General features: G+C 44.1%; 2 protein-coding genes and 1 long non-coding RNA gene across 7 annotated transcripts in view; 1 reads left to right on the top strand and 2 right to left on the bottom strand.

Moving 5' to 3' along the window:
• grin2ab (glutamate receptor, ionotropic, N-methyl D-aspartate 2A, b) overlaps positions 1-10,630 on the bottom strand; it is a 63,327-nt gene extending 52,697 nt beyond the window's left edge. The window contains exons 1-2 of one of the 3 annotated variants that reach the window (XM_029850526.1): positions 10,496-10,630; positions 9,583-9,783 (exon numbers count right to left, since the gene is read on the bottom strand). In XM_029850526.1, the coding sequence (XP_029706386.1) occupies positions 9,583-9,783; positions 10,496-10,513 (219 nt within the window). In that variant the 5' untranslated portion in view covers positions 10,514-10,630. Of the gene's footprint in view, positions 1-9,582; positions 9,784-9,857; positions 10,285-10,495 lie in introns of those variants that run through there. The other 2 variants (XM_003972340.3, XM_029850527.1) reach the window with 2 other exon arrangements.
• Positions 10,631-16,361: 5,731 nt separating this feature from the next.
• LOC115253232 (uncharacterized) lies at positions 16,362-22,603 on the bottom strand. The gene is made up of 3 exons (XR_003891514.1): positions 22,489-22,603; positions 20,516-20,608; positions 16,362-17,186 (listed from the first exon to the last, which is right to left on the bottom strand). It is a non-coding gene; the product is annotated as an uncharacterized lncRNA (long non-coding RNA).
• Positions 22,507-24,903, top strand: part of myo15ab (myosin XVAb) — a 32,715-nt gene continuing 30,318 nt past the window's right edge. Inside the window, exons 1-3 of one of the 3 annotated variants that reach the window (XM_029850520.1) lie at positions 22,507-22,618; positions 24,239-24,321; positions 24,764-24,877. The gene's annotated coding sequence lies outside the window, so the exon portion shown is untranslated. Of the gene's footprint in view, positions 22,619-23,963; positions 24,322-24,763; positions 24,878-24,903 lie in introns of those variants that run through there. The other 2 variants (XM_029850522.1, XM_029850521.1) reach the window with 2 other exon arrangements.

The following is a 24,903-nucleotide window of genomic DNA, read 5'->3' as shown; positions in this document are numbered from 1 at the left end:
TTGTCATGGCGAACTATACAGAAGCTAGGGTTATTTGCTAGCGCTCAACTCTAGACCTGCACGTTTGTGCAATAAGAAGTCATCTCCTAAACTGGACCCCAGCTGAGCGTTCATCAAATGGACCAGAGCATGCAGTCAGCCATGTTTAGTGCATCTCCCCATTATGTGCGCGACCTTCCTTTAAACGCTAAATGCATTTGCATGAGGAAGAGAGACACACTTCACTGATCACATGGAAAATGCATCTCAGATGACAAGCGAACTGCGTTTCTGGGTCCGTGCACCAGTTTGATAAATACGTCTGCACATCGAGTGGATTTGCCGTAGGTTTGGTTGCTAAAACAGCGAATTTGATCGCAGGCAAAGTTTAGCGGTGACTTTAAGAGACGGGAGCAGCCAGAGATGATGTATGATCCACGAGGGAACCAGCAAGGACGTACTGGGAAATACGACAAACGTCAAATTTTTTAGATTAGTTCTGAAATGTCTGCCCCCTACTGGCTGAACACAGCATCACAGTTAGAGAGGCTATTAGCCAGCGCACGTTATTTGTGGACGATACAGTGGTAAGTTTGGCGACATCCGACCATCGTGTCTTGCATGCGGTAATGATGTAATGCGGTAATGATGTCATGCGGTAATGATGTCATGCGGCCTTGAAGAGACAAAAACGTACATTGCGAGCTCTGCTGACCTCAGACATTCTGTACTTTTAAACTCTTATTGTTCTTCCATTACCACACACAACACAACACAAGACAACAAGATTCGGTCGGATAAGAAATTAATTCTGGGACGTTGTTGCCCCATGTGCACGCGTGCTCCTTGGAGACAAAGGGAAAATTAAAACCAGCAACCCTTTGATGTTTACATTGCAGTGACACGGCGGCGTGTTTCACGCTTCTGTTTGTGAAATATCAGAGAGATGAGTAAAACACAAGAATTAAATCTGAAGGACGACACGCACGCACACGCACGCACGCAGCGCATAGCTCGCACATCACGTAGCTTTAAATGAGTTTAACGTTAATCCAGCTGTCATTCCGATAAAAAAACTACAATAGTCTTTAGAAATATCACACTTCCAGCTGACATATTCATATTCCACAGTAGACTGAGCACTCTTCGAATTATCTGCATTAGTTATCTTGTGGGAATGAATGTGCACTCTATGCAACATTTTTTTTTCCCCAAGTCACGCAAATGTTCCCTTTAGGAAAATACATATCTGTCCCTGATATCAGGCATCAGTGTGGTCTCCAGCTGTAGTCGTTGAGTGGACCACCACATTCTACAGCTATTTTACTCATAAATCATCATTTTCAAAAGCTTTCAACCTTTTTAACCCTTTTAATCCTGGCGGCGACATAAAGTTGCTTCCTTTTCTTTGTTCGGCTGTATCAATAATGCAGCTAAACCCTGTTGAAGAATTCACAGAAGTTTCCCACCGAGTAAGTAAAGATTTGTAACATACATTTAAAATTGTACTTTGTGTCACCCTCAGGCTTGTTCAGAGTCACGCTGCTGGGTATCAGTGCTTATAGCCGGGCAGGCTCTGAGTGGTGGAGCAAGTAAAGCTCCCAGCTATTTATACAGTTAATTTAGGAAAGGAATGTGAAGCCTACATATTACATTCTCATAAAACATTCAGATGTTTTTCTTTGTTTTACACTTGCTGCTTTGTGATGCCACACCAAACCACACTATTTTCTATACATATGTATATATATATATCAAATAAATGCGTGTTTGCATTCTAATGAAGATCAATAAATTGCCCAGGCGAAGGGGCTAATGGATCTCTGCTTCATCTCCACGTCCATGAATTTACATGTGTGCTAAATAACAATGATTTAAATGGACGGGAGGGGTTTCCCTGTCCAACATCAACCCAAACCTGAGTCAGTGCACGTCCACAAATATCACCTGAGGTGTAAGACAAAACTGTACGTCTATTGCAAATGTCAACAGATAAAACAGACTATCATATATGTTTTATCTGACCCACTGGTACTGGTAGGGTTTACATTTCCCCAGCTTGCTGTGCATCCTTTAAAGCTGCTGCTTCTGACTATCCCTCCACCAACAAACGCTGAATTGCAAAGTACAAACCTTTGTTGTCGTCACAGGACAGCAGACTGTGGCGGCGAGGTCTTGTTTGAAATATCACATTTGCATTTGTTTAGCACTGATGTCATTTTCTGAAGGCCTCCCTGCATGTTCCCACTAAAAGCAGCTCCATGCTGGACCGAGTCTTTTAACAGCTCCTTGGAGTTGTCCCCAGATAAAAATTTTAGCAATTTGGGGAATTGTGCATGTGTTGGGATCTCTGGGTCAGACTTTTAGCAAAGTCTCTGTTTTTTTTCACACGGGGGATCAGGAAAAGGGGACAATTGTGCTCCATTAATATTAAATGATAATAATGATGAATTAGTGAGAGACTAATGATGCGACTGTGACTTTGTGGGCTGATTTTGTAGAATAGGATGAGAGGTGAGACACACACCCTCATGAAGGGGGCTAAAACACACGAGCTGTGGGAAGAGAAACAAGGGAGATGAAAATAAAATTATAAACTGCAAGGTGTGTATAGTCTGGCAGGCTGGAACATTCTGACCTTGGAGAGAAGGTCCCAGGTTACAGTGGAAACCAGCTTGGCTTTAATATGTTTTGGCATTAGAACTGCAGTTTAGGTTATATCATCAGCAACATTTAAGACAAAGATCTGGATGTTGGCAGTTAAAACCATAACAAAGCTAATTTAGCCAGAGAAGGATCATAATTGGAACAACAAAATGACAGATTTTACAGCCAGAGGTGTGAAATGTGGAATATTTATGTGCTCTCGCAGCAAAGTAAAGTTGGAGTTAGTCCAGAACGGTATGAATGCCACAGTTAGAAGAACCCAGCACCATAACCTGAGACAAGGCCCTTCTTATAAATACACAATTTTCTCCGCTTTAAATAATTCAAAGGACTTGAAACTTTAAAAAGACGCAGAGAAGTTGTAGACAATCATGGGTAAATCCTGTTATACAATCTGATGTAATAATGGAATGAACGGTCCTTTTAATTATTAACCAAATACTGGATCTGTGATGCATTAAAAGTGTGCCACTTTTTGAATGATGTATCATTGTAAAACAGGAAAAGACACTGATTAATCTACGTCTTTCCCGATATCGGCATGACAGAGAATGACAGCGAGGGAATTAATCTGTGAGGTCTTCGGACAGCTCGCTCAGTCCTTCGCATCCTTACGTACTAACATTATATTTTGCTCTAACAATAAACAACACGTAAACATCTCAGTATAAAGAAAGAAGTAAGCACCAGAACAGCAATCGGCCTTCCTCAACCTTAAACCTTGAACAGGAAGCTGAAATATCTGTCTAATGAACTGTCAGACTCACAGGTATATCAGGGATTTACGACTGAGAAGGGAATCGTTCATTAGGATGGAAGTCCACTGCTTATTAGGCACGTGAGAGACATGTGAAAGAGCCTGAATGTTGCCATGCAAAACTCCCTATTACTAAGAGATTAATGTCTGGAATATCAGACGCTCCTAAAATATGCAGTCAAAAGCAGCTCCCCAAACATGTCCAGGGTGGGATCTGTCCAGGGGGGTCCGTCTATGGACGCCAGTGAAACGTCAGCTATTTGATGGTTTGCGCATCAAACATCACATAAAAAAGGCTCTCTTGGCAGGAGGAGTCGGGATTCAAGCATCCCCACATCACCAGATGTTCCTGACTGAGACAGCACCTGTCACTGTCATGGACGGGGAGCATTTTACCCTCCCTGATATATTTTGGATGACTTGCTGAGGTTCTGGGGACAGTTTTGGCTTCATTGCTCTTCCTGGCAGAGTCCTCAACAAAATCATGAAGGAGAAGTGAATATAAACTGGCCAGATGTTAGCGCGATAAATTATTTAACCAATGAAATGCTGTTACTGTGGAAATGATCATTCTAGGAATAAAGGCCATATTTATAGCAAGATGCAGCTTATTTAGGATGAGGTATGTTTAAACAGCTGAGATCTCTTGTTTGAATATATTCAATTCCGAAATGTTGAGTTTTGTTTATTCCTATCTTTATTACAGCAGTATCTATGTCTCCAGGCACAACAGTAGCCTAAAAATGGTGCATTGTGGAATGAGTAATAAAATCTATTTAAATACCACAGTGCACCACTTCACAGCCTGCACTTTATAAAACCATAATATGTTGAAGATACAGGATGAGCTACAGAAAACCAAATCCTGATCCATTTCCTCCTCCTCACTGTACAATCATTCCAGAACACGACGATTCCACCCCTTCGAATTGACACCAGAATCAATGAACGGAACGACGGTGCCCCACGAAGCCTCACAGGTGCAGTTTTCCCACACATTAGGTAGAAATGAGAGAAATTGAGGCAAAAACAAATTTAATTGAGGAGGCAGGAAGACGTGGATGACTTGCCCCGATTCAATTAAGGACACAATTGCTTCATTTGGAAGAAAATGTTTACCTTTCTCCATTCAAACCCCATTTGCAGAAAGCGGTCATGCATTTCTCTTTTTCCTGGTGTTAACAGTGATTATGAGTGGCAGGCAGACCCCCCCCCCCCACACACACACACACACACATGCACGTGTGGCAGCAGATTGTTACATACTGGTCACCGTGTTCATGAATACATAAAAGAATTGTTCAATGAACTAATGTTCTAAAGGGTTCCGCACAACACAGGCTGCTACCTGTTCTACAGAAGAATAAATTCAGCATCACTAGAGGATCAGTGTTGACCCACTGCATCCCCCAATGATGTGAACTGCATCCATTTGGGCCAATAACCTTTGGAAAGTTTGCTCTTAGATAGCGTCCTCAGGGCTCATTCCACAGGCTCTGGCCCAGAAAAGTTGCAAGGAGACGCCTGCAGCAGCAATATCAGTAAATAGAGCCAATAAGATGATTCCGCGAGCGCCCAGGCTGGAATGCCGTGCACTCACTGTGGCCAAAACCGTTGTCCCTAGGGTGATTTGTCATGTCTTTGTCCTGACAAGTATATCTGTTTGTTCTGGCCTTAAAAGCCTCAAATTCTTCCACCTAAATTGGCAGCATGTTGGTGTTTGATTGAGAGAGATTTAGGGTGTCAAATTAGCACCTAACGAGTGTTTATTTTATTATTAGTCAACAATATCGTTTATGTGCTCAATGAATATGGAAATGTGATGAGACAGAAGTAAGCATTGCATCTGGAGCTGACTAATTAAATTCCATTAATGACACAGTGGTATGTCTCTTTTGTTTAGCTCTTAGCTTATCAAGGTCACGGTTTTCTTCCTCACATAAGCTAAATTGTGCTGCAGTGGAACATAGTAATGAAATTCTGTTGTTTAAAGTCACCGAAGCCTTTAGTTGAGGACCTGCCGCCGTCGTGTGATAACATCCGAATCATAGTAAAGAAATCATAAATGACCCCAGTAAAAGGCTGAGTTAATTCGCCACAAAACGTGTATGTTCTGTGATGTGGAATAAAGTATGAAAAAGACTTAGCAACGTATGTAAATGAGCTCTTTTTCATGGCCAGTGAGAGGAGAGAAAAGGGATTTAAAATGCCTGTGGAGCATGGCTACTTGAATGAACACATGTTTAAGTGAAACACGCGTCTGTTAAGGAAAAAGGTCCGACTGGTCCATCCTAATCCTCTTTCTGGACTCAGAGAAATCCCCTGGCTACTGAGGTGGAAAAAGAACGTATTTTTATACGGCAAAAAAGAGATCAAATACAGTAGCATCGTCTACAAATACCAGACCAAGATGATTATTATATCAGACTATTCATATAAACAAACCTGGGGTTACAAATGAAAATAAAGGAGCAATTATCCTTAAAAGCCTTGAACTTACAACTAAAAATGAGCCTTAAGATCAGAGGAGAGTCTCTGGTTTCTATACATATTTTTTTCGCTCAACAGTAAGAAGCATTTCACAAGGAAACGAAAACTTAATGAGCTTAACCAAAACGGAAACCGATGGCCATCCATGAGACCTGCTGGTGTTTGGCCTCATTATTATCACTTTTTCTCTGATTCTAGCTTTTATGCAATAAAGATCCAATCAGAAACGCATTCATTTCCGTTATAAAGAGGTTTATTAATGCATCTTTAAGGTCACGTCCCCATGCGGCCTAAAGCCTAACATACAGGCAGTTTAAAGGTGGACTTTGAATGTGACCAAAGGACAAAATTCTCAATAGATGATGCCCAAATCAATGGCCTCCATTATCATTTAGCCATTATCATTGATATTCCCGTTCTCTGCTTAGTCGATACGTAAATGTAAAATATGACCATTGGATTTTTCACCACATCTGACAGGCTGCCGATACAGGCTGATAATGGCCATAAATAACGTTAAGTCTCTTTAACCTTTTAGCTGTTTAACAAATACAGCGGTCGATAGCAGCATCCCGCTATAGGTCAAAGATGATTAATGTAGAGTGGCGAGCGCCGGCTCATATCTATTAGCGTTATCTGGAGACTCACTGAGTGGCTGATGAAATCTGAATCGCGTCCGATTCATAAATGTCGTACAGTTCGTCAAACACCTCCACAGAGGAACTGGGTTAAAATATTCTCTTTCACCATCCATGCCGTTACTTCAGAGACTTGGCCTTGCCTGCCTTGAAAGATTAAAATAGAAAAATGACCAACTGCAATTTTGAGATTCACGGGCAAAATACATATGTGGCATTTCCTTGGTTACAGCTCTTTTCTGCCTGTCATGCCTCTAAATACAGCCCCAAACCACCGCTCATCTAGGATCAAGATTATCCCGATTTGCTACATCAGAATGATCTGCCTTTGAGTCACCAAGAGCACAGATACAAGATTTAAGATTGATTTAAAAATAAAGTAGCACTTGGTTTCCGCACAAATCTCTGCCTGAGCAAAAGCAGCTGTTATTTTCCAGGTGCTAAACCCCAATTCTCATCCTTATTTCAATCCGATTACTTAAATCCTTTCAGTTAAGTCAGAAAACTGGGTTGGAACTTGATGTGAAAGTGTGAAAACACTGAAAAACTCCCAAAACAAAACCGGGGCAGCTGTGTTGAGTCAGTTAAACATTAGGTCTCCGGAGCTGCGAATGTCCAAATGAATGCTAATTATGTTACATGGCTTTTTTGGTGAAAATGGATGTTTCCTTTAAAAAAGAAAAAGAAACAATGTCTCTTTTACTAAATGAGACCTAACTTTAGAAACATGATCGAAATTGAACTGATCAATTTCTGCATGGATCTAACCCTCATTGGTATTAATCTGACTGGCTCACTCATTAAACGAGGACATCAGCTGTTTTCTGATTAAATGATTAAACTGAAAACCTTCTGAAGAGGCTTTTGGGTTATTAACTTATGTCTGACGCTGCACTATCGCCCATCAATATACAAAAGCTTAGCAGGGGTCAAATGACTCATTATCATATGTCACACGCTCTTTTTCATTGGTAATTGCCTGGAAGAGGATAATGAAAACACTCATTTTCATCCCTCGCAGGGAATACATGTGAGACATTTGACCTGTGATCATGAATACCAATAAGACAGCGGTGAATGTAGGGCATCAGTCTTTACAGCCGTCAAACGCTGACAAATTGCTCCATTTTTTTAGCCGCTCAGAATCAAATGCATGCAAATTTGGTTTGAGGATTATCTGATTGGGTTCGGGAAGAGCGGAAAATTCACTTTGAAGAGAAAGAAAATGACAAAGTGAAGCGATATTCTAGTAAGAAATGCAGAGAAAGTGTTTGCTGGGTTGTTCAACCAGAAAGGAAAGCAGAGAGAAGCAGAATGTTTGCTGTAGTTTTATCTCAGGATATGTCAATATGCCTCCTTCAGGACAAATACTGCTACAATGCAGGGCAGGAAAGTGCATATCCACCCACAGATTCGTTCTCTTTTTTGAAGCATTTTCATAATAATTATTCATTTTATGCTCTTGGTCTAAACCGTGTACTCCTACCCAAAGCCCTCGATATCTTTCTGAAGAAGAAAAAAAAAAACACGCTAATTCTAACTGCGCCTTAATCTACGTGTGCTACAAAATAGCAAAAAACACCCCATTTACGTCACAACATCCAGTTTGAATCACTGGGATATTTTAAAACGAAGCCCATCATCTAGTTAAATCCTACAAGAAGTTGAAATATCAGATGGATCTTTCTCAGAGGAACGCTTCTGCACAACAGCCCTCTGAACGCTTCCCTGCTTGGAGGCATATGTAGACTTTGGGCTGATTTTGATCTCTACCTGAGGAAAGATTCTCATGCATTTTTTATAAAAACACCACCATGACGGAGGGGGTCCAAGAGCTCATGTTAGCCATTTTTAAGAAAAATCTTCCAGGTCTCAGAAGGAGAGACGCAAGCCTTTTTTTTATCTTTGTAACTGGCCCAAGTTTGAGCCAATATGGCAAGCTCCACGTTAGAGGGCCATATTTTTGAATCACAATCACTTGTTGAGAACATCACACTAGAGGTGAAGGACTGAACTGCCTGGACTGCGGAGAAACCGCACCGACAAGCTGCTGCGAGGCGATAAATTCTCGACCTGGTTTGCCAACAGCAGAGACGGTTCAGTGAACAGGTAAGTAAGATGCATCTTGACAGATAACTTCAACACTCAGTCACGCTGGAAACAAAACGAGAGTCAGAATCTGGTATCGTTGCTCATTGTTATTGCATCAGGAGTTAATACGGGACTAACAGATGCAAAGCGGAGCAGCAAACACAAACTGGTGACAACAAGAAAAGAAGAGCTAGCTTGAGAAAAGGGATGTCTTTAAGGTGTTATGACATCACAGCCAGAACTCACTGTAGCTTTGCACAGCATATTGATATTAATGAAGACAGCAACAGCTCCCGACATTCACTGCTCCACCACTCGACTGCATTTATGCCCTACAGAGTTGATCTACTTTTGTGTCATCCCACTATTCAGGAAAATAGGCTACTGCTGAGTGCAGCCGCCGTCTCTCTCTCTCTCTCTCTCTCTCCACTTCTCCACAACACCATCATGACTCTGGTGTTGCATTAATTAAACCAGAAATTTCTACATGAAATGGGAGAAACAATCATGGGTGAAACAGAGAGACGACGAGTTAATGGAACCGAGGTCTTAAATCCATATTTATAGCCAGGCACTTTGAAGATTTTTGTTATCCTGCATGCATCCGTATGCCTGTGTGTAGGCTATTTTATGTGCTTGAGATATCTTGCATGTCCCTGTGAGGAGGAGAAGGCACTTTGTGTGTCAGACTTGGCACGGGGAGCGGAATGAAAGCGGAAGAAAATGTGTTTCTACAACGTGACTGCATTCAAAGCCTGAAAACTGTAATTTGAGATATGAATTCATTACACGGCCTCTCGCCATTTGCCGGGGATAATGTGGTGCAACAGCGCCTCTTAGTGTCCATCTAAGCCTTGTCCGAGGCGCTCTGGCAGAGCGTGCCCTCCCCTCCTCACACACACACACACACACGCACACACACACACACACACACACACCTTCACCAGCCCCGGCATTTACCTTCTGTGTCACAATGCGCGACTGCTGTGGTTTTGCCGTCGAGGAGGTTGTGCGGCTTCTTCTTCGGTGTCCGTGCCGTGGATGCGGGGGTTTAGTGGCGTGGCGTGGAGGCCCCTGGGGCCAACCACCGTGACCTCTCCGTTTACTGGCATTTCGGTTCCTTTTCACAGTCAAACCAAAGGAAAAGTGTTCAAACTTGATCTGAAAAACAGGGAAATACACATACATATATGTCGACATCCATGTATACGTACATGTGCACGCTCGTCACTCACGCATGATAAACGTCCATCTGACTTGTTCAATTTGGGCGCGCGTCTCCATGAAGAAATGTGACATTTTTTTGTGCAGTTAGATCCAAACCAAATGTGCCGTTGGGCACGCGCGTGTGGAGAGAAGCGCGCGCGCGCGTGTGACTCTTTTGGGCTCGGGCTTGCGTGACGAAAACGCAAGTTAAATTTAAAGGTGAAATGATGCACGGCGAAACAGTGGGCTATGCGTTTGCGCGTGTGGGTGCGTGCGCGTTGAGAGGGCGTCAAAAACAGCCTGTGGCTCCTGAGCGAATATTCCTCTCACGCTCCTCTCTCCGCCGGGCTGGTCTATCTAGGGCATGCAGCAGGTTGCGCGTCGGGGACTCGGCTCGGACGAACGACGGAGCGGTGCGGTGCGGTGCGGTGCGGGGCGCACCAAAATAAAGCTGCCTCCGTTCCACTTCCACACAGAGTGGAAGGGAAATCAATGAACCCCGACAAATACCGCTCTTTCCGCGTCACCAACGACGCGCGGAGAGTAAGCTACTTCCCAAACAAGCTTTCCCCCCAAAAAACAAAAATGCAATAACAAAATAAATAAATAATATGTGCGTAAAAAAAAAAAAGAAAATGACAAATACAGGGAAATTGAGCGAACTCACCCCATTCCCGTGACACATCTCTCCAGGCGGCCAGGTGGAGATGACATTGCAGCCTGTTACTCCATTCAGGTGCCCTCAGCCAGAGTGAGAATCACATATGACTGCCCTCTTTCAAATTAATCCATTAATTTCCCCCCCCCCCCCATCCAGCCAGTCCTCCCCCCCCCCCAAAAAAAACCCCCAAAAAAAACCCAGCACGGCACCGCACGGATAATTCCACCTGTCTGCCCACTCCACCACCACCTCTCCCCCTAAAAGATCGGTAGTATTCCTCTCGGTGAAATAATGTCCAGTCCGGGCTGCTGCGGGGAGCTACTGGGGGAGATGGTTCAAAACCAGTAGTTGTCTGGGATCCAGAAGAAGCGGAATCTCCGGCGGCAGCCCAGCGCGTTCCGCAGTGAGGGCTCGTGGACAGCTCCGCGCGCCTCCACCTCCACCGCCACCTCCTCCTCGCGCCGCTCGCGGATTCTTTGAGACTGGAGAGGGGATTCCGTCACAAACAACGGCGAACACGCACAAAGCTCCACGCGCGCACTCTCTCCCGCATCCTCTCACTCCTTTTGCGTCTCTCTCTCTCGCTCGCTCGCGCGCTCTTCCTGCGCTCTCTCGCGCACTTAAACAGAAAACGGGAGAGAATTCGGAGCAAGTTTAAACGGGCCGAGTTATTTTTGTGTAGCTTTCTGCGACGCACGACCAGAGGTGACGCTCCGGCAGCCGACCGAGCGCCCGGGCGGAAAGAAATCATCTACGGCGGTCTCTTTACCCCACAGACCGCCCGCCTACGCTCCGCTGGCTGAAGGTACTTACACATCAGCCTAGTTAATTAAACATATGGGCAATGAGCCTGAATGAGAGGACGGTGCTGAGGTAGAGGGGGAAGCTGGGCTGCTGCTGCTGGTGGTGGGTGGGTGGGTGGGTGGGGGGGGGGGGGACCTGGGTGACTTCATCTTCCATTATAAAATATCAAAACCCTCGGGCGCGCTGGGAGGAATTTCGTAATGTCTACCTTTCCGAAAAGCGACAGCAACTATAGCAACACGCCGAGGAGTCTGCTCGGGGTCCGCGCGCGTCTGGAGCGACGCGGGATGTGCGGTGCAGACCACCATTCCCAGTTCACCTGGCGCCACCTCGGCAATCGCGTATGTGCGGGCGTGTGCGTTTTGCGCGCGGTGACGACGCGTCTGAGCGCCCGCAGATCCCGCTAATGCGCACTTATGAAACATTTCACTACCCGCGGAAGTATTGTAGCGTGGCCAAATCTGGCAGACTAATTCAGATTAAATACAGATAGAGAATTTGCGTAAGAGCCAGATAATGGAAATAGAGAATTACGTGGCCTCAATTAAACATAATTAGCAGATCAAAACTGCAATGCAGGGGGTCCTCTGGGAGCGCTGACAACCCCCCACCCCTCTGAGTCCCTCTGTCATATCTCCCCGAGTGTTGCCTTGGAGTCCCATTGCAGACAGATGGTGTAGATACAGCATGGAGTCAGGCCACTGATCTAAGCTGAATTACACACAATACAACAGTGCAGAGCAGAGGGGTTATTATTAATGAACACTTATACCCTCACCTCCCTCCTCTTCCACCTCCTCCTCCTCCACTATCCCTAGAATAAAATGCTCCACCTGTTGAGGTCCTCTATCCTCCCCCATCAAAGCCCAAGCCTGGAAGGCTCGGAATAAAAGAAACAGACGATTGCATAACATGGACAAAAAAGACAGGGAGACGGAGCACAGGAAGAGTGGATGATGGTCTTCTTTTCTTTTGAGGAATATTTTCCTGGGGTTCCGAATAGAACGGCTTTGCCTTTCTTTCAAATCGTCCCACTCACCATCTCCTGATATTTAATCACCGACGTGTCACACGGGGACAGCCGGGACCAGATCACCCCCTTTGGGAGTTACAGACGATGCTCTGTGACGACTTTAACAATGCTTTTCTCTTTTAGTTTGTTAACCATCAATGAGCCCCAAGGAAGGCGGCTGAGCTTGTCAGATTCTGCATTTGCGCATGAAGTCTTTGCCAAGGAAATCATACGTTCGTCCGAGCCACCACAAATAAGCTCTTAAAAGCTGTCATCTCATTCAGTGGCATGAATGCCTGCAGACGTCCTCGTAGTAATTTCTGGGACGTGACCCTTAGCTGGATTCTGTTTGCACACACAGGCCCGAGGATGTCTCTCATTTAGCATGCAGTCATCCAGAGCGCATCAGCACAACACTTGGACAATACAATGAGTCAGCTCTGGCCTGTCCAGAAACTGTTGTTGGTATTCAGGCAATTTGGGAGGAGTTCACAGTGTTGCAATTGTCTAAACATCCCCCATTCTGATTTATAACCCCTACGAGCTTCAGTCGGTGTGCATTTTCCAGACAAAAGCACATGCAATTGCCCGGTTGAGGCTATACAGGACGACGCTGGACATGTGTTGAACCCTGGCCGCAGCATCGTCAGACATTAACAGACCGGCTGCTTTTACCTTCTTTCTTTCAGCTGTCTAGATACAGTTTCCACGGCTTATGCAAATATCCCGAGCCAGTAACGTATGACAAACAAGAGAGAGCCATTATCAACTGCGTGCTAACTATTGTGTTATCACTTTGTATAATTATTGAGAGAAGCTAATTTCACTAATGTGCTTCGGTTGAACGTGGAAGCCTAGAACTCTGACATTCCGGGGAATAAGCGAGAGAAAGCGAGATGAGTCAGCTCAAGTGCTCAAAGAAACTGGCAGATAAGTAGATGAACCTATGGAATAAATAAATTACAAGGAAAGGAAAAGGACTGACAAAATTTATGTTTTCGTATCCATGGTGACGGACTTCGTGGGAGTATCACCGCTTTTATTTTGGCAGTCGCAACCCAGATACATGAGGATTACTTTCTGCTAATAGTGCTGGATTAACACAAGTCTTCATTCATAAACTACAGCCATGCCGACTGTTAAAGGCCCCTCATTCATTCACAAACTGATGCTCACCGGCCCCAGCGTCCCCCCCCCACCCCCGTCCGGTCCCACCACGGCCCACCCGCTGCTGACGCATCCATATGGAAGTCCTGCCTAAAAGATGCACAGTGAAGGGCTCGAATTTCCCTTATTTTAGCGAAAACAAACCCCCCACATTGTTTCCATGACAACGTGATGGCACAGTTTAGGCAGCGTTACTGTCAATTCATAAGGTGATTTCATGCTTTTTACATTCGAGGCCCCGACTGTTTGATCCCGATTACCTAATCGTACAGGCGGGACCCACTGGCAGCACCGATGTCACATAGTTTGCGATCTTCATACCAACGCAGATGAGCGCTTATGTATACGACAACCGACACGGCTTTGACTGACAGTAAATACAATAGGTACCCACAAAGGAATGAATCACTGTCATGTTTCTTTTAAACTTCAAGCAGTTTAAGCTGTTTGGTAAAGTAGGTGGGCTGCTTTCAGGAGAATAAACACATAAGGAATCTACGAGTCAGATTTTATGCACATTCTTGGATCTTCTTTTTTTTTCCCCCCACTGAGGCACTTCAGCAGCAGAGATATTACATTGTAGCTAGAGCGCATGGCTTTTTATAGACTCAGGAAATGAATCACACATCATAAATGGCAACAAAATACACACAAATGCATTCAAGGCTCTCTATCTGGAACAGAACGGTGTGATAGCTGCCGTTTATCGAGTTATAGATATTCTCTCGCTGTAGTCTACGCTCTGCGGTCTCCCTCCCTCTCCTGCACTCTCCACCCTCTCTCACACTCTCGCCCACAGAGAGTGGGTGACCTGGAATATGCGCTCCCACAGACGGCACTGCTTCCAACAGCCAGACGGGCAGTATGCAGCGTTGGATCACAGGCATCCTGTTCACTACTCTCAGCGCTTTCCCAAATTTATGGGCACCTTTAAAGGAGAAAAATTTCCAAAATTGATAGGCGATTACCTTCTGCTGCGGTGCTGAGGGTTGTTAAAAGTTCCTGTGCGCCTCAGCCAAATCAATTGGACCAGAGTGATGTACTGCTGTGTCTTTTTCGCTCACTCAAGCCAGCAATTATATTTGGCTTGAAAAAGGTCACTCCATCATTTAATAATTATATGCAAATAGGGATTTGGAACAATTTAAGGCAAGAACCCTAAAAGGAAAAACTCTGTCCTCCTTTTTAAGACAAAGACACTGGTGAATATATTTTCTCCATGGATTATGCGCCAGTTTAAGAATTTATTTAGCAAAACTTTTAATAGCTAAGTAACCCCCTTAGGGCCCAGTCAGCGGTATCTATGAGAATCTTTATGATTTAAAAAAGCAAATTAGGTAGAGGTATTAATAATATATATCCACACATTGTTTCATTCATTATGGACAAACTGCATCGTCATCATTATATTGTCCATATAAAGATGAGGAGATGATTAACCTAAATGCTTTTTGTGCCAGAAAACCAATAAACCCTTTAGGGGCTTTTGGTGATCAACTTTTACGGGTTATATGTTTCATGCAATCATTTATTACACTATTTATTAATTATTTGTTGTTATTATTTGTTGACAATTACACAGTAAGGTATAATTCCGATGTTAGTTAATTTGATGAGCAAAGCTAGTATGAAAAGTTACTTATCTTTTTATTCATTCTACAGAACTGGTGGCATCAGACGCCGAAGACACATAAGTCGCCACATTCCAAACTAACCTGCAGGCTGCATGGAGATTTGACATCCAAGCCTTCACGACTTATTAATCACAGTCACGCTGCTTTAACCGCTGCTGTGGCGCAGCAGCACGGCTGTAAAAACAGGGGCGAGGCGGAGCAGAGAGATGATACTGATTCTCCAGCATGACCCATCTTGGGCAGCAACCTGGAAGCAGCATAGAAATATGCAGCAGTGAGGCCAAGCAGCCGATCCGGGGACGCACTCATCAGACTGTCTGCACTTAAAGCACAAGAGTGCAGCCAGGTACACGACCTGACAGCTGGGAAATTCACAGTGCCGCAGGAAGCACAGAGTTTATTCTGGGTACTTATGTCAAAGAGGCTTTTTCTGTTAACTCAGCATAAATGATAATATTGCAAACGTTCACAGAACGATTAGCTCATCACGAGGCTTTGACTTTTAATGACCTCTTTTGAATCAGCATATCTAGGAATTACACTAAATATCTGGGATGAGGTAACAAAGACCTGGCTTTGAGATCAATCTGGGGTCTTCACCAAAGGAAAGCCTTTGATGAAGTTGTTGGGGAGGCAATTTGTGTGTGAGCATATAAGATTAACCCCAGTGGGATGCTCCATTTAAGTGGGAATGAAACCTGCAAATATTTACCTCTGAACTGTGCCACTCAACTGCTGTATTTTTAGGTCCTGTTTCAGCACCTAAAAGCCATGAGCGCACTTGTTCCGCTTGTTTTCCATTAACGGGAACAGTTTGAAGACTAAAAGAAAACAAGCACATGTAATGGCTTCAATCAGCAGACTGGTTTAACAAATTTGTGTTGTTGGTTAAACAGAGATTAGATTGGCGCAGACCTTATCGGGGGATAATACCCGATTCCGTGGAATGGATCCAATTATCAGACAATAGTGTAAACTCCCTGCTCGGCCATCAGCCAACTGCTGATAGAGACTGTGGCGGTGGCGGAGGAAGCCAGGGTGAATATTAGGACGAGCACACTGGGTTATTAAAGAGCACAGTCATCTGGCTCATCTATGGTGTGAAAAGGTTATTTGCTAGGATGATGGGAACAGAGGGACCTGTCTGTTTTATTTCTAAAGTCCCCACGGGAGCAATTATTGAAATAAAACAGAGGAAATATTAGAGAGTTGAAGCGCATAGAACTTGAGGCGACGATGAAGGGATGTGCTTTAAAATCCTTTAATACTGTCGAGACAGTTTTCCATTCATGGAGAGATGTTGCTGGTAATTTTCTAGTAATCTGAGAAATATTGTGCTAATTTAATGGTGCTAAATCTACAAAAGATATCGAAGGGGAGAGCTGAATGACATTAGGCTCTCTCTCTCGCTCACACACACACTTTTTTAAAGGTGTTGCTGTAACATCCTCTTGGCACATCCACTCTGCTCCATTACGAGCAGCAAAGGACACGTTAACACGGCTGCTGTGGGACTATTTGTCTCTCCTGGAAAGCAGCATGTTTCCACCTGCTGTATAATCTTCTGTGACACTTTGACGCCACTATTGTGCCGTGTTACACCATAACCACAGGTTGCTTTGCAATGTCACCCGGTTTGTGTCATTATGGCTCATAACGGCCGAAGCAGCAGAATTTATGTGGAAGTTTTATTATCTGTTTTAATTCCCCAATTGTGCAATTTTGCTGAACAGACCAATAATTAGAACAATAATCTGTGTAAGTACCCTTTTGGCTGTTCAAGACGGGCTCACACCTGCCAGGTTTTTATATGTGCAATCTACCAAATTAGAGAAGTGGGGCAGTAATGTGTCAGTCAGCATCTCACCAAAAAACATCTGTATTGATCCCAGATGGATTTTGCTTCCTCTCTTATTAAACACGGGCAACATCAATAGATACTATAAAACATGAAGATATGCTCTCCACCAAGCCTGCCCTGGAATCTCACTTGGTCAAACATTTGCCTCTCCCACACTCGGATAGAGTCATTCCCTTTGCTGAGTGTCATCATCCCCTTTCAGCCACATCTTCAGGCGCTCTATCAAAATAAAGACAGGGAAAGTTCACAGTGAGAACGCGGCGCTATCCTCCGTCAGAGGCACTGTGTACTTAGATGGGCTGGAAACAAATATGAAACAGCAGGGGGCAAATACCAGCATAAACATACACAGGGAGACATGTGTATGAATAACGCGCCACGTGCATGATGGCTAAAGGAAGGGAACCTGCACCAGCTGTGACTTTATCTGACTCTGTGGCTGCTCCTGGCATCACCTCATCATTTATTCTTCCTGCAGAGGGACCTCCAAAAGACGAGCAAAGTTGTTGGGAAGAGCTTTCACGCCGTGCTGGGTGCGTGTTAGCTTGTATGCATTTACGAGCTGATTACGACTGTTGTCTGTGTTGTACCTCAGCTGCGACACTGCAACAGGCGCCTAATGACACCGACGCCTGGCCGGCAAATTGCATTTTGAAGGAAAGCAGCGAGAGGGAATGTCGAGCTTATCAAACACGTTGCTCCTCAAAATGAAATTAAATTGTGTCAAACAGTCCTTTTCACACAAAAACCGTGACTGGGAAGCAGGAATATAGTCAGCCGTGTTAACCAAAAATAGAATTTCATGAATATGAAAATCCTTCTTTTTTTCACAACAGACCTTCAGTTCTACTCTCATCAAATCAATAATTCAATAAACTAGTGTCTTCTTGCCTCCTGCTGTTGCTAAAAAACCTGACCTTAATTGGGGAGGATTTTCAGACTTCTTACATGTGGCAGGCTGCCTGATTATTTGGTTTTGTCCGCCCTGTCCTGACTGCCTCCCTCACTTTTGCCTGCTGCAAATCCTTGCTGGTATCGCTCCTGCTGACCGGTTCTGCTTCAGTATGTCACGACTCATCACCGTTTCCTGCTGCACGAGCCATCGGGGTAGAGCAAATTCAGCTCCGCAGTTTGAAATCCGATGCGTATCAATGTCCTTGAGTTCAGAAGCTGTGATCATTGAGACTCTCACTCCACCTCTCCCCTGCCAGTTGTGTTTCCAGGCCTTTTCTAACAATCACCCACTAATCATTCACATCAGCCTCATATGCTCATTAAATCTTCTCATGGTTTCTTTTGTCTTTTGACTGCCTGCTAGATCCCGTCTGCTCTTGTTTACCTCTGCAAACTGCCTACCTGTTGGTGACCTACATCCCAAAAATCTGCCTGTGCCTACACGCTGCGTCCTGCCTCTGGGTCTGAGTCCTGAGCAGCTGCACAGATAACCTACATTTGAAGTCTCAGAAACACAGAGAAGACAATTATCCAGATTTTTGTCAATCTTTTCAGAGCTTTTCTGAACCTAAACTGTGATGACAGCAGTCTAAGCAAGGCAATGCAGTCATCTGTCTCCTCATGTCCAAGTCCTCCTGGGGAGGGGGATCCTTTGTTATTCAACCTTTAGTTGTCATTGAGTCACTATGGATGATAAGAGGTTTTCTTCTGATATGTTGAGATGTGAATTACAATACATCTTCCCACAAGGTTATTGAAATAGCAAGTTTACCCAAAGAATTCCTTTAAAATAGATTAAACAATATCTTTCAGGACAGAGGAGGAATCCTCTCGATGCTTCCGCTGTGGGGTTATTGCACATTTGCTGAAGCCCCTCTGAATATAAATTTCCTGCCTGCTCATAAGGCATCAGTATGCAGAAAGCGAGAAATTAATTTGACAAATTACCGCTGTGCTCCTTCCTCGTTTTTGTGTGGAACGGGAATAAACGTCTCAAACTGCAGCACAATTAGTCAAATGACCAAATCTGCCAAATGTGAGGCCACAGGTGTCCCCGCCGCCGTGCGCCTGCCTTTATGCTAAAATAGCAACCGTGTGTCGGGTCGCTCCATTTTCGGTTTGATTTAAGACTTTAAAGTGTGATTTGCTTAATTAGATGTTTTTATAGGCTGAATTCTGCCTCTGAAATTTTTTCTTTTTTTTTAAAATCTGTGTTTTCCGGTGCCAAGACAGGTGGTTTTCTGCACTCCGCAGCACCGCCGCAACATGAAAGCATGATCTCAGATCTCGCAGTGATTCTTGGTGATCAAATAATCCCCTGCTGTGCAGTTAACAACGTAACATCGTTGCTGTCACCCTTTTTGCTTTCATATATCCCACCAGGAAGCAGCCTGGTTGCATGCCACAGAAATGGGAATCCTTTCATCTCCATCATTATATATAACCAACATGCCAAGTGATCATCTCACATAATAACCAACATTTGTGGCTGGTTTATGAACAAAGAATGCCCTTCTTCTGAAGTCAGTGGCCACTTTAAATGAATCATATCATCATATGATCAAAGATCAGTGCATCCATTAGTCAAAAAACATTCAGTAACAGTGGGATGGGGGGGGGGGGGGGGGTGCTATATGTTTAAAAGGAAACACAATCTTTCCTGCAGTGCTGAACAAAACTTGGGCTCTAGATGAAGTATGACATAATCATTTGAAATAATTGTTTATTTTCAGTAGCCTGTAACACATTAATGAGAGCCTGTTGTAAGCTGACGAGTGCAGCCTTTTAAAATCTGATTTCAGAAATGTCTTTTGATCAGCTGGCGAAGGAGCTGATGATTAAACTGTGTCTCCTGTTATGATCTGAGATGTCTCATTGTGTGCCAGCTGTAATAATTCTGCAGACTTTATTATCAGTTTAATGGTTTCACTTATATTTGATTGCCGAACAAATATGGGACGCGGACAGGAAAAACAACATGAACCATTGTGCACGCAGGAAACACTGATGTTTGGGACAATATGGGCTTGAAAACTCTTTGGATTAAAGCGTCTGCATGGAGTATGTACCAGTGAAACATTGACTCTCACTCCCAGGTTGTCAGATATTGATTATCTGGCCTTCTGATGCATTGCATTGGTAACCAGTATGAGCTACTCGCCACCGCATCGGAGAATACAACTCCTTTAATATATCCAGCATAATATAAATGCATAATATAGACCTATACTCGGGTGCTCACTTAATGGTTTAATATCTAGTTGATATGCGTACAGGGAAATAATTTATTCTCTCTGATGTATTGCCATTTTGCACAGGAGTGCCATATTTTCAGAAAATTGTCCACAAGTCTTCACTTAAAACGGGCTTACTAAGGCTTGCAAATACAATCATGCTCTCAGTTTTATATATGCTAACGTCCCATATTTACTTAATGGTGTAATATCAGGATTTTTGGCATTACAGTGACACAGATCTCGTGTTTGGGCTGCAAGTTGCTGTTACTAGTCATTGAAAGCATCAGCATCTGCTTGTATTGGTAGGATTTAAAAAAAAAAAAAACAAGTAAATATGGGAATTAAACCATACAGTACCCTATATCCATTTTGGCAGATGGCTGGAATGGTAGTTGTTGGTGTCTGCAGGCAGTGTCTGTTCTGTTCGGCTCTACGGTTGGCTGATGTGTTCTGAGTGGAGATGCACAAAAGTGACATTATAAAAGGGAAGCTAGTCAATTAAGTCAGTTTGAGAATCATCTGCAGTCATCTGTGTCGCTGAACAGGCGGTTGAGACGAAAGGACACTCAGGAACTAGCGGGGATCATCACTATTGCCTCCCTCAGCCTCCATCCAGGTGGAACCTCTATTGGATGAATGCAGCCTGCTTCTTTTTCATCTTGCCCCCCAAAGTTCCTCCTCTCTTCATATCAATCATTTATGCATCTCGCTTGGTCTCCTAATCACAAAAGGTGACTCATCCTGGGTCTAGTGGGAGCTCCCCACAATCACCCTCCTGTCCTGCTGCAGAGACTGTGTGTCCCAGAGCAGCTGCTCCAGCTCCAGACCCAGTGGACTCCTCCAGAAAAAAAAAAATCCGATGTTGCCAATCCCCTCGCTGTCGGCGCAGATAGCTCACAACTTACTGTTCATTTGTAAAGCAGCACTGCTTCGGTTTTTGCTGGGGTTTTTGCATCTAGCGGTAAGATTTGACACTTCCTCAAATAAAAATACTGGTCTGTGACTTTTTTTTTCCTTGCTGAAATATTCCTTAAAATGAGATTAAAGTGAATTTTGTTCCAAAAACAGGAGGTTGCCTGGAGAATGAAGTCATTTGTTTTTTTGAGGGATTCACGGAGCTCAGAGCTGACAGGAGTCCAGGTACATGCCAAGAATATTTGATATTTTGTTTTTCAGGCCCTGGAATGGTTAAGATGAACTATAGTGCACAATGTTTTCTTTTGGTTGCAACACTGTAAGAAATCGAAATAATTCCGGTACATGTTTTTCTACCATGTTGTCAAATTTTGTGAAGCTGATTCATCAGCAGTGTTTTCAACCCCGTCGACCCTTGAATCAATCTCCTGAAATGCCTTTAAGGTTTTGGAAAAGAGAAACAAGAAGACAAATTCATCGGACCAAAACAGAGATTTGTCTCAATCTGCACATGGTTGCATCTTCTAAATATGTGGGAATAAATGCTCGAAAGGCTCCTTTTCCCGCATGTCCTTAGTTTATTAAGAATTCTAGAATGCTAGAATTCCCTAAAAGGTAAATATCATAACCAAAACACAAGGAAAAGGATCAAATGTGTCAGAAAGCTGTTCTTTTTGCAATAAAAATCCGGGCCTGGCATCGCGTCTCTCTACAGCTGGTTTAATTTCACAGCTAGATGCAGTCACGATACGGACTTCCAGCCGCTCGTACGGGGGGAGCCGGCAAGGTCGTCTGGGTTACCGACGGAATCCGCTGGAGATGCGGCCCTCTGCTCATTTGTTTGCTGTCAACCGGGTCCATCTGCTGGGCATCGGGAGCACTGCTCATGGGGAGACGGCTAATGGATGCTCAAGCCACCGCTCTTCCCCTCGTTTGTTAGGCTACATTTGACCTCTCCTGCAAGGTTTTGGTAGTTTTCTGTACCACATGGTTGATGTCGAGAGGAAGATTTGACAAATATCAAACTTGTAAACCTTAAAACAAGAGCTGGATACTACATGGAATACTTTACTTAAACTTTTTTTCTTGTCTCCACTTCATACTTAATATTACTTAGGGAGCTAATGCTGACCAATTAAGCTAGTTTGTACGTGGGGGATTAAGCTAAAATCCAGCCGATAAATGTACTTTGGGTGCCGTTTATTAATTTACCCCACCACCACCAGTAGTGTTTACCAGCAGGTAATACCGCAGTGCCCACCCGCGGTGCTCATCACTTCTCACCGGCCAGCGTGGAACTCAAGCCCCCGGTCTGAATAGCCTTAGTTAAAAATTCATCCTCCGCTCCCGTTGGCCCACTTTTCCTCCCTCATGACCGACCCCTCCTGCCCCAAGACCCCGTCAGAGGCGCATACCTGATGCCGAACCTGTGTCACTGGCCGGGCTCGATGTAAAAATCGCAGGTTTGGTGTTTATTGATGGTCCTGGTTAAAGAAAAGGCGATGAACAGACGCGACCACGGACCTGGGATGGGCCCGAGGGAAGGTAGGCTTTGGTTACATCCATTCTTCTCCGTTTCGGCTGCTCGATTTACCTGAACAATTTGATTAAACCGTGTCTTTTCTTAGGGGAAAAAAACCCTCACCTAATCACCACAATTGTAAAGTTAAAATAAGTGTCGTTTAGGCATCAAGAAGAGCATTTGGGAACTATTGCTGGACAGGCAGCTGTGCAGAGTCAAACTTGCAGCCTTGCAGCTGTTTCTGTACTCTGCCAGAAGCGCTGCAGGTGTAAATGTAGTCCACTAGATAGCAGCAGATTACTGTGTGTGTGCGTGTGTGTGTGTGTGCGTGTGCGTGTGTGCGTGCGTGTAAGAGAGATATGCTACATGCTACACCGCTCCACTCAGAACCTGAACGTCATGATGAGCCTCTTCAAGTCCACTTCTGTCACAAACTCTGCTTTCTTTTGTCCTGGGCACAGGATCAAGATTCTTTGTTTTGCCTCTTCTCTACAAATTGCCTCAAAAGATGGAGGGACCACCTGCCAACAGCAATTGTTATGGGAAAATAGACTGGCTGCAATTTAGAGCTCTTCGCATTTGACAGTTTCTCTCTTTTTTTTTTTTTACCACGCTGCCTCTAAGGCGAAGGTACTATCAAAGAAAGCTGTGGGGAAATCCAGGGGGGAAAATACCCTTTCAATGACGCAGCTGTGAATCAAACGCCCAGTGTGCATCTGCTGTTTGCTGGTCTGTAATAATCAGATAGACTTACCCACACAGCCTGAAAGATCAAGATCTGGCAACCCAACACCAGTCCCCTGTAACAGGACAGATCTGGCTATCTGACCCCTTCCCTCTGGAACAGGAATAATTGGGTTGATGGCACTAATAATCACAGCTCTGTTACTGATCTGTCACTGGCTCTGTGTGGTTGACAGACTCACGCCGTTATCGATACCTGCAGCAAACATGTCCTTCATCCAACAAGTGGGTGTTTCACCTGGTGTGAAGTGTGTTGGCTGCTGCGTGACTCATGCTCATCCGGAAAAGGAGTCATTCCTTTAGATAATACCTCATTTACTGTTTTTTTATTCAAGCATCTTCAGTAAATTCAGAGCAATATTTGCTTGCATTTTGACTTTATACCTAAGGGATGCGGTGCAAATTTGTTCATCCAAGTATTTTAAGATTTAATGACATTTTACTGCCAATTATCCTTATCTTTCGTATCTCATGTACGTCTCTTTTTCCTTCATCTACCTGTATCTGTATCTCTTCCTCAACCTTTTGTATTATTTATGCCCCGCCCCCTCCCCTCCTCCCAGAGATCTCGGGTTTCACCTGTAGAGCCACATGACAAATTAAGACTCCTTAGAACCCGCCACAAGGAACTCCTCAAATGCATGCAAACACACACACATGCGTACGCACTAAAAGGAGAGGGATCCGTCTTCTCTCTTTCACATAGACACTTGCACACACACACAGACAACACACATACACACAGAAACACTCTTGGGAGGGCAGTGTGAGCAGAAAAGGGTGTTGAGTGAGAGAATGAGTTGTAGTGAGTAACAGAAGACAGAGTAGGTCAATGGAGGAAGTGTGACCTCAAGACTTTGTCCCGGAGTTATTCACTTTTTTTTAATCTGTTGAATAAGAGACCTCCTGCAAGGACGCCGCAAACTAGAAGACAGCCAGAGACTCTGATGACCTCTTCTGTGCTCATTATCATTGACTAGAGGTGAATATGATGGAGATCTGTGTTGTGATTGACTTACTCACTAAAATTTTGCCTGTTAGTTTAGGATATGTGTTATACTCCAGCAGGGGAGAAGCTGTGCTGCTGAGGGGGTCTCACTCCAACAGTTGCATGTTCTGTTTGTGTACTTTCATATTTGCAGACAACAAAGAGTCGCAGAAAACAAATGCAATAACGATCACACTGTGTGGAAATTAGTAAAACAAACATGGAAATGATTCAAGCTGGGTGGTTTCACAATCAGAGGGAGATGAAGTAGACAAAATTAGATTTGAAGTGTTTCAGCTCTCACCCAACCTTGAACCCTTTGACCTCAGTAAAGAGTTCAAATTTATTGTGTTCGAAGTTCAGGTCACACAGGTTCAAATATAATAACTGTCCCTATGTCAACTTTGTTGATATGTCTCCATGTATGTGTGGACAGGGACCTACATGGGGACCAGATTTTGGCAGTGTGTAAGTGCTTTGGCCAGGTGGACCTGTCCTCACACTGATCCTGAACCTGCTTATGGTGTCAAGACAGACTCAGCTCGGAAAAGTCAGCTTGTGTTCATATTTTGTATT

The sequence above is a fragment of the Takifugu rubripes genome, chromosome 17 (assembly GCF_901000725.2).
Source record: "Takifugu rubripes chromosome 17, fTakRub1.2, whole genome shotgun sequence".
NCBI lineage: Eukaryota > Metazoa > Chordata > Actinopteri > Tetraodontiformes > Tetraodontidae > Takifugu > Takifugu rubripes.
The sequence above is the reverse complement of the archived record's forward strand: the minus strand, read 5'-3'. Positions and strand labels throughout refer to the sequence as shown.